This window comes from Phyllobates terribilis, unplaced genomic scaffold, assembly GCF_046119375.1.
Source record: "Phyllobates terribilis strain yellow unplaced genomic scaffold, ASM4611937v1 Scaffold_4__5_contigs__length_816908805, whole genome shotgun sequence".
NCBI classification, from domain to species: domain Eukaryota; kingdom Metazoa; phylum Chordata; class Amphibia; order Anura; family Dendrobatidae; genus Phyllobates; species Phyllobates terribilis.
In genome coordinates, this window is record NW_027362764.1 from 59310050 (window position 1) to 59320373 (window position 10324).

General features: G+C 49.0%; 1 protein-coding gene across 2 annotated transcripts in view; it reads right to left on the reverse strand.

Moving 5' to 3' along the window:
* The window catches only part of PTTG1IP2 (PTTG1IP family member 2), a 58963-nt gene extending 48643 nt beyond the window's left edge, over nucleotides 1–10320 (reverse strand). The window contains exon 1 of one of the 2 annotated variants that reach the window (XM_073677407.1): nucleotides 10094–10320. In XM_073677407.1, coding sequence (XP_073533508.1) covers nucleotides 10094–10214 — 121 coding nt within the window. In that variant the 5' untranslated portion in view covers nucleotides 10215–10320. The remainder of the gene's footprint in view (nucleotides 1–10093) is intronic. The other variant, XM_073677406.1, reaches the window with a different exon arrangement.
* Nucleotides 10321–10324: the final 4 nt, after the last annotated feature.

The window sequence follows — 10324 nt, forward strand, 5'->3', positions numbered from 1 at the left end:
ATAGTGCCTATAAGAAGGTAGATGGGGAAGACCAGGTAGCCGCCTTACATATGTCCTCCATCGAGACGCCAGACTTCTCCGCCCATGAGGTTGCCACCGCCCGGGTAGAGTGAGCCTTCAATCCCTGTGGCGCCTCCTCCCCGCTGGACACATAAGCAAGAGTAATGGCCTCCCTGATCCATCTAGCTATGGTGGATCTAGAGACCTTGAGCCCTTTCCTAACCCCCCTGGTAAGAAACAAATAAGGAACTCTCTTTCCTGAAGGGCTGGGTGATTGAAAGGTACCTAATCACACATCTTCTCACGTCTAAGGCATGAAACTCTGCTTCCTTTTGATTACTCGGATTCGGACAGAATGAGGGTAGTATTACTTCCTGGAGTCTGTGGAAACGGGAAGCTACTTTAGGGAGGTATGCTGGATCCGCTCTAAGAATTATTCTATCGTCCAGGACCTGAGTGAAGGGAGGGCCCGCGGATAGAGCTTGAATATGACCAATTCTTCTAGCTGATGTTAGGGCTACCAGAAGCGCTGTTTTGAGGGAAATAGATCTAAGGGACGCTGAATCTATTGGCTCAAAGGGAGACACAGATAACGCTTTCAGAACTAAATTCAGGTCCCAGGGTACAAATTTAGTCCTGATAACCGGCCTGGATCTACCTACCGCCTTTATGAAATGAGAAACCCAATAATTTCCGGCCAGGTCACATTTATACAGAGCACCCAACGCCAACACTTGGATCTTAAGGGTGCTTGTTGCCAATCCCAACTCGAGGCCCCTAAGAATTCTAAAATTTTCCCAATTGGCGCTCCTTCACCCACTGTAGAATTAGAGAAAGAATTTTTTTTTTCCCAAACTCTAGCATAAATCCTGGTGGTGACAGGTTTCCTACTACGCAATAGCGTAGTCACTAGACTCCAGGAGAATCCTTTTTGTTCTAACAGGGACCTCTCAAATTCCACACCGTCAGGTGGAGGCCAGGAGCCTGAGGGTGGAGTATTGGACCCTGGCTGAGGAGATCCAGAACTTCGGGCAGGACCCAAGGATCTGAGATGGACATGTTCCTCAGGCATGAGAACCAGGGTCTTTTGGGCCAGAAGGGGGCAATCAAGAGGACCCTCGCCTTGTCCTCTCTGATCTTTCTTAGAACCATAGGTAGGAGATTTAACGGTGGGAAGGCGTAGGCCAGACTGAAATTCCAGGGTATTTGGAGAGCGTCTACCGCCAGGGTCTTTCTCTCGGATCTAGGGAGCAAAAGAGCTTTGCCTTCCGATTTAGCTTTGTGGCAAAGAGATCCACCACCGGAAGACCCCATTTTTGGACTATCTGGGAAAAAATGCCCTGTTTTAGCTCCCATTCGCCCTGCCTTAAAGAATGACGGCTTAAAAAGTCTGCCTTTATATTTTCTCTCCCTTTGATGTAGAGGGCTGTTAAGGAGAGGAGATGGCCTTCCGAGATCTGAAAGAGATGAACCGCCACTTCCATTAGTGATCCAGCAGGAGTACCCCCCTGATGGTTCACGTAAGCCACCGCTATGTTATTGTCTGACAAGATCCTAACGTTCTCTTTGTGAAGGAACGGTAAGAAATGCCCAACCGCTTTATCTACTGCTAGAAGCTCCTTAGTATTGGAGGAAAGAGCTTTCTCAGCATCTGACCAGGACCCCTGGGCAACTATATCCCCCAGGTGGGCTCCCCATCCATGAGAGCTTGCATCAGTTGTAATTATTTTAGATATTTTAAACACCCAGGGAACACCTTGAGACAGGTTTTCCAAGTTCACCCACCACTGTAACGAGTCCACAGATCGGGGAGATAAGGACATCCGCTCTTCCAAGTGCCCATTTAACAAGACCTCATTATGCAAGACGTCCCATTGTAAGACCCTGGAGTGGTATTTTGCCCACATAACCCCCGGAAGGCAAGATGATAGGGCACCTAGCAAGGACATTGCAGCCCGAAGGGACATGACTGGGTTTGAAAGTGCTCTTTCCACCAGCATTTTAACCCTCTGTTTCTTGGTTTCAATAAGGAAACATATCTGGAGGTCTGAATCCAGCATGATACCCAAGAACTGTTGTATTTTCGAAGGGACTACCCTGGACTTTTCCAGATTAAGGATCCAGCCCAGACTTTCCAAGATACCAGTTTAAGATGATTGTGACATTGGGAGGCCGAGTCTCCGACAATCAAAAAAAATCATCCAGGTATGGGATAATCAAAACATTATGCTCCCGCACATGAGCCATAACTTCCGCTATCACCTTCGTAAATACCCTAGGGGCTATGGCCAGACCGAATGGCAAGGCTGCAAACTGAAAATGTCTAATTTCATCATTTATGATCAAAGCCACCCTAAGGTATTTCTGGAAGTCTCTATGTATAGGTACATGGTAATAGGCATCTTTCAGGTCTAACACTACCATGTAACAGCCTGAGAAAAGCAATTTTATTGTGGACTTGATGGATTCCATCTTAAAGGTGGGAATTAACAAAAATGTATTTAGGGCTTTAAGGTTAATAATACACCTCCTAAAGGACCCATCCAGCTTAGTGACCAGAAATAGCGGTGAGTAGAACCCAAGTCCCTTCTCTGCTGTTGGGACTTCTACCAGGACGGCCTTATGGACCAAGTTCAGGACCTCCGCTTGTAGGGCCGTTTGCTCCAGTGCTGAGGAACGGCTTGGGGTCAGGATGAACCTCCCACGAGGAATTCGCTGAAACTCAAATTTCAGACTGGAACCTACCAGACCAAGGATCCAATTACTAGAAGAAATCATTGTCCAGGCAGGTAAGAAGCCCAACAGCCTCCCCCCTACCTGAGCCGCGAGTCATTGACTCAGTTTCCGGGGGCCTTGGTTAGTAGAAGAGCCGAACAGGAGCCCTTTACCTTTTGGCCTGCGGTCTTCCCATTTCTCCTGACCCCTCTGGTGTTTACTACGTAGAAACCTTCTCCTATGGAAAGAGCGTTTGTACGTGGGAATAGACAGGCTAGGGAAACCCCTCTTTTTGTCGCTTGCTTTATCCAACAGTTCATCTAGGACCAACCCAAAGAGATGCTCCCCTTCACAGGGGATAGAGCAGAGTCTTGTTCTCGCTTGAATATACCCCGGCCAACACTTCAGCCACAGGGCTCTACGGGCTGAGTTGGACATGGCAGCTGATCTTGCTGCCAACCTGACAGAATCAGCCGATGCATCCGCCAGAAAAGCTGCTGCCCCCTGAATAAGTGACATGTCTGCTAAAATTTCCTTCCTGGGGGTGTTGTTTTTTAGATGGGCTTCTAGTTGGTCTAGCCAAATCATTAGGGACCTGGCGGTACAGGTAGCCGCAACCGCAGGTTTCAAGGCTCCCGCAGAGGTTTCCCAGGTCCTCTTGAGGAAAGCATCAGCCTTCCTATCCAAGGGGTCTTTAAGAGCCCCCATATCGTCAAAGGGGAGGGAGGAACTCTTGGACGCCTTAGCTATAGCCACGTCTATCCTAGGAACTTTCTCCCAGGAGGAAGAAGCTGATTCATCAAAGGGATACTTTCTTTTGAAGAATGGAGGCAGAGTACCCTTCCTTTCCGGTTTCCTCCATTCACTATGGATCAAGTCCCGAATTTTTTCATTCAAGGGAAAACTCCGTCTCTTTCTTTGTCCCAGCCCCCTGAACATAACATCCTGGACTGACTTTTCCTGTCTGGCCTCTGTGATGCCCATGGTAGACCGAACCATTTTAATTAAGCCGTCGACCTCACCAAGGAGAAAACAATTCTGCCCCACACCACTATCTGAGGAAGAGGCTACATCATCCGAGTAAGACTCATAGACTGAGGGCCGGGGGTCATCCGGGACTAGGGAGCTTTCACAGTCTGAGTCCGCTTTCCCTCTAGCCTTTTTGGAGAGGATTTTGTGAATTTCAGTCTTGACTAGGGTTTTTAAACCTGACGATAGATTAGGTGTTTCTTCTGCCAGCGTTTGATTTATGCACGACTGGCATAATTTTTTAGGGTATCCATCAGGGAGGACGGATTTACATAACGCACACTGAATGTGCTTTGCCTTGGAGGTACATTTCTTCCCCTGTTAAAATTAGAAGTGGAGAAGGATACCCTATTACAAAGTGAACTTTCTCGAAGATCACTTACCCATGCGGCTCAAGAAAAAAAGTATGGTACCGGTTTGGAGGAAGGACCCTTCTCAGCCGGGGGATCCTCCCTGGAGGCTGCAGAAACATCCATCCTATTGGAGGTGTGGTGGCTGGACCTAGACACCGAACTCCGCTTTCCTGAGGACCGGCTACCAGAACCACGTGTGTGATGCGCTTTTGGGGCTCCCCAACCAGCCGCTGAGATGGTGAGGATGGCGGCTGCTCAACTTGCTGCTGCTGTAGCTGATCGCTTTCAGACTCCATGGTAAGAGAATGAAGCTCTGGGAAGCTCTGAGCTCTGCTACATGGCCAGTTAAATAGACAGCCTCGGTAGCGCACCTTTTCCTCTTTTTTTTTTTTATTTTTTTTAAACTTCCCGCGCCACTTCCGGGTTCCGGTCACGTGGTCGCAGAGTAGCGGTGACGTCATCGGCCGCGGCTCCCAGAAACCGGAAGCAAACGCCGCGCGAGGACGCACACTGCCATCGCTCCAGGTAAGCTGCGCTTTAGCGACTCCCCGCCTGGTATCCTTCCCAGTCGGGGGAGAGGGGTCGCAAATAACCTTGGCCCCGCGCCCCCCCTCCGCCGGGCACACAGGGTGATGATGGGCTGTCACCCCGACCAAGGGCGCAATCCCCACCGCACTTTGGATCCCAACCAGGGCAGACACTCCCACGGGAGGTGCACCTGGTCGAGGCAGAAAAAAGGGCTGCCACCCCAGACAGGGGCGCAGCCCGCTGCAAAAAAACCCCTCAGTGCATAAGAATGCTGTGCCTCTCCCAGATAGGGGCGCACAAGCATGGCCAAACGCTGGAGCTGCCGATCCCAGATAGGGGCGCTGCTACGACAGCCGTCGCCATTCTTCCAGACCTTCCACGCCTGCGATAGGCTCCTTCCATCAAGGACAGGAAACCAAACTGAGGCAAGAGGGAGGGCCGCCCCCTTTTAAGCCTGTAGGTTTCCTGTCCTTGGTGGGCGGATTCCCTCTCTCGTGGTGCAGTCATGGTCGACCGATAAAACCAGGATGACTATGAAAAATAAGAGGAAGGGGAAGCCGCGCATACATGTATTTATAATCCTCTGCCTCAGTCCTGAAGGACGTATCTTCTAGTATTCATAATGGTTAGAATTTCTTAAATATTTCTCAGTCTTGTCTTTAAGAGACGGGAAGCGGAATCTGTAGACAGGACGGAGCCGGATGTGATTGTACTGAGGCTGGGTAACGACGAAGACATTTACATACTACTTATGGGAAGAAGCATGGAAAGGGGAAAAACTGCTGAAAAATATGGAGACACTGTGAACCGAAAAAAGTGTTATAATCCAAGAACACCCACTATGATCGTACCCATTGATATTACCTAATAATGACATCACCACTGCGCAAATGTAGGTGAGGACATCCCTCTTCCTCCCCAACGAAAACTGAGGACGTCCCTCTGCCCCCCCAACGAAAACTGAGGACGTCCCTCTCTCCCCCCCTTCCCAACGAAAACTGAGGACGTCCCTCTCCCCCCCCCTCCCCAACGAAAACTGAGGACGTCCCCTCCCTCCCCAACGAAAACTGAGGACGTCCCCTCCCTCCCCAACGAAAACTGAGGACGTCCCCTCCCTCCCCAACGAAAACTGAGGACGTCCCCTCCCTCCCCCCACTCCCCAACGAAAACCGCAATAAAATAAAGATAATAAAAAATCCATAGCACGGATTTCATCAAGCAAGGTATCATATTAATCAGTGTAATGTCACCCACCTGACAGTGTATGTGGTTTACTAAGCAGGATCCTGCCGACAGGTACGCTTTAATAATGAGAACAATTTTTTTTAATGAGGCCCCCCTCTACGCATCTTCAAAGGAGTATTGGAGCACGTCGTAATTTTTGGCAGCTCTTGAACTTGCTGCATAAGCAACAACAGTAAAGGAGACCCGCTCCTTTGTAATGGGAACATTTTTTAAACTGAGACCCTCCTCTATGTCTATTCAAAGAGGTATTGGGGTTTTTCCACATTTTTGGCAGCCATTGCATACGGAATAACAGTATAGGAGACCCACTTTTTAATAATGAGAACAAAGCATAGCCGGCTGATGGCTCTCTAACAATAGTGAGGGCCGACTGCTGGCCCTTTAAGAATAGTAAAGGTCACCTGATGGCCCTAAAAAAATAGGCTTTGTGACTTTCACAGTCCCCCCATCATAAATGAAACACGACATGTCTGATGATGTGTCACACACCACATGGCCAGATAAGGTTGTAAAATGTTAAAATGATATTTCCCAGTGAATGCATTTGTCTTGGTTGAAAGCAATACAAAAGTGCAAAACCACATCAAAAACGCTGTGTGAACATAGCCAAAGGTGTGGAGGAGTATTTTTGGTTTTGGTTATTTATTTTGCTTTATATACAAGTCATTACCCTGGAAAGGATGTTCCTTAACATATTTCCCAGGAAAATCCATTTTGGTATGTTTTATTGTGAGTCTGTAAAAGTGGCGTAATACCTCTGACAACGTTGTTGACAGAAGTAACCTGGGAGTCAGAAATGCTTCCAGGGGTCTTCCACGTGCTGTCCCCATGTCATTTGGGCACTGTTCCCATCGATTTTGGCAATTTTTAGGCCCTCTACAGACCGCCGGGGGGAGCCGCCTGAATAATGATCGAGTTTCCCATAGACTTACATTGGGCTCGTTGCTCGGGTCGAGCACCCGAGTATTCCAATGTGCTCGACAGGAGCATGGACCACCCGAGCATTTTAGTGCTTGCCCATCACTAATGATTACATCACTCCATTCCAAACACACCTGATGACATCCCTCTGAGACGTGTAACTGATGACATCACTCTGAGACGTGTAACTGATGACATCACTCTGAGACGTGTAACTGATGACATCACTCCTTCCCAATTCTAACTGCTCACACGGATTTTCTCCCAATATAACCGATATGGCTGGGTGCCCACGTAGCGTTTTTCAAGCGTTTATTCTGCGGAATTTCCGCAGCGGAAACGCTTGTTAAACGCTAGGTAATCCGCACCCCATGGTCCCCAATGGGATTCCGCAGGTTCTATGCACATGCTGCGGATTTTTCCACAGCGTTTATGCTGCGTACAAAAATCCGCAGCATGTAATTTAATTTTGCGGAAGCGCAGCGGAACTCCCGCCATTGACTTGCATTGAAACACATAGAAACCGCGACTCTACATTTGTACAAGCGGCTTCTATGCGTCTCTATGTGCGGATGGTACCCAGTTCTGGAGGAGAGGAGACTCTCATCCAGACCTGGGTACCATTCTACCTGTAAAAAAAAGAATAAAATAACAAAAAGTTTATACTCACCTTTCCGAAGGCTTCTCTCTGAATGCCGGCATCGCTGAAGGACCTGCGGTGACGTCACAGTCATGTGACCGCAGGCCCTTCACCGCTCTGTCTCGCGATATGCCGGCATCCAGGAAGCAGAGAGGAACGAGTGCTGCAGCCACGCTGGGGCCTCGGGGGTGAGTATAGCTTTATTTGTTTTAATTTTTACGGTTCACACTATATAAATCCATGCTGTTTGCATGGATTTATATAGTGTGACCTAGTTGTCACAAGCACTTTCCAAGTGATGCTATGGCTATGTGCCCACGATGCAGAAATGAAGCAGAAAATTTCTGCAGCATTTCTGCATCTCCCTGGCAGAAAAAAACGCATGCAGATTGTGCATGCGTTTTTCCTGCAGAATACATGCAGATCCACATGCGTTTCCGCATGCAGATTGACAAGCACTTTCTAGGCGATAGGCTGTGTGCCCACGTAGCATTTTTCAAGCGTATATGCTGCGGAATTTCCGCAGCGTAAACGCTTGAAAAACGCATGGTAATCCGCACCCCATGTTCCCCAATGGGATTCCGCAACTTCTATGCACATGCTGCGGATTTTTCCGCAGCGTTTATGCCGCGTTCAAAAATCCACAGCATGTCATTTAATTTTGCGTTTCCGCAAGCGGAATTGCCTTTGTCCAATGCATAAAAAACGCAAGGCAATTCCGCATGTGGAAAACGCGTGATAAACGCGCGAAAAATGCACGATAAACGCGTGCGGAATTCCGCATGCGTTTTTCCGGGAGAGGACTTGCATTTATGCAGCAGAAATTTTCTGCTTCATAAATGCAACGTGGGCACATAGCCATAGCATCACTTGGAAAGTGCTTGACAACTAGGTCACACTGTATAAATCCATGCAAACAGCATGGATTTATACAGTGTGAACCGTAAAAATTAAAACAAATAAAGCTATACTCACCCCCGAGGCCCCAGCGTGGCTGCAGCGCTGCTTCCTGGCTGGTTCCCGGCTGCCGGCATATCGCGAGACAGAGCGGTGAAGGGCCTGCGGTCACATGACTGTGACGTCACCGAAGGTCCTTCAGCGATGCCGGCATTCAGAGAGAAGACGCCGGACAGGCGAGTATAAACTTTATTTGTTATTTTATTCTTTTTTTACAGGTACAATGGTACCCAGGTCTGGATGAGAGTCTCCCCTCCTCCAGAACTGGGTACTATCCGCACATAGAGACGCATAGAAGCCGCTTGTAAAAATGTACAGTCGCGGTTTCTATGCGTCTCAATGCAAGTCAATGGCGGGAGTTCCGCTGCGCTACCGCAAAATTAAATGACATGCTGCGGATTTTTGTACGCAGCATAAACGCTGTGGAAAAATCCGCATCATGGGCATAGAACATGCGGAATCCCCTTGGGGACCATGGGGTGCGGATTACCTAGCGTTTAACAAGCGTTTACGCTGCGGAAATTCCGCAGAATAAACGCTTGAAAAACGCTACGTGGGCACCCAGCCTATCGCCTGGAAAGCGCTTGTCAATCTGCATGCGGAAACACATGCGTTAACGCATGTGGGTACGCATGTGAATCCGCATGTATTCTGCAGGAAAAACGCATGCACAATCTGCATGCGTTTTTTCTGCCAGGGAGATGCAGAAATGCTGCAGAAATTTTCTGCTTCATTTCTGCATCGTGGGCACATAGCCTAAGGCTATGTGCCCACGTTGCATTTATGAAGCAGAAAATTTCTGCTGCATAAATGCAAGTCCTCTCCCGGAAAAACGCATGCGGAATTCCGCACGCGTTTAGGCTGTGTGCCCACGTAGCATTTTTCAAGCGTTTTTGATGCGGAATTTCCGCAGCGTAAACGCTTGAAAAACGCTTGGTAACACGCACCCCATGGTCCCCAATGGGATTCCGCAAGTTCTATGCACATGCTGCGGATTTTTCCGCAGCGTTTATGCTGCGTTCAAAAATCCGCAGCATGTCATTTAATTTTGCGTTTCCGCAAGCAGAATTGCCTTTGTTCAATGCATAAAAAACGCAAGGCAATTCCGCATGTGGAAAACGCGTGATAAACGCGCGAAAAAAGCGCGATAAACGCGTGCGGAATTCCGCATGCGTTTTTCCGGGAGAGGACTTGCATTTATGCAGCAGAAATTTTCTGCTTCATAAATGCAACGTGGGCACATAGCCTTATCGCGCGTTTTTCGCGCGTTTATCACGCGTTTATCACATGCGGAATTGCCTTGCGTTTTTTATGCATTGAACAAAGGCAATTCCGCTTGCGGAAACGCAAAATTAAATGACATGCTGCGGATTTTTGAACGCAGCATAAACGCTGCGGAAAAATCCGCAGCATGTGCATAGAACTTGCGGAATCCCATTGGGGACCATGGGGTGCGGGTTACCAAGCGTTTTTCAAGCGTTTACGCTGCGGAAATTCCGCATCAAAAACGCTTGAAAAATGCTACGTGGGCACACAGCCTAACACTGCTCCTGAAAGAAGACATCTGACGGCCTCGCTCCCTCCCTGATAGAACTACTGCTAGCACATATTAGCTGTATTACAGGCAGCTGTAGAGCACAGTCCCCAGCTCAGCGCCCATCGCTGCATTATCCCATCATGTCCTCCCCCTGCTCCGCTCTCTTACGTCTGGTGATGGGAGCTGGCCCCGGAGCACTGGTCTGTGCGGCCGCCATGGCCAGGCCGAGGAGCAGCAGCAGGACCCGGGCACAGAGATGCTGCATCCTCGCCTCCTCCATGGCTGTCATGTGACGGCTGAGTACAGCGCTCCTGCTCTGCAGCACCGCGATCACTGCACTGACTTCCGGGAGGCGGAGCCTGCTGCTTCCTGATCACACTGCTGCACCACGTGACACTT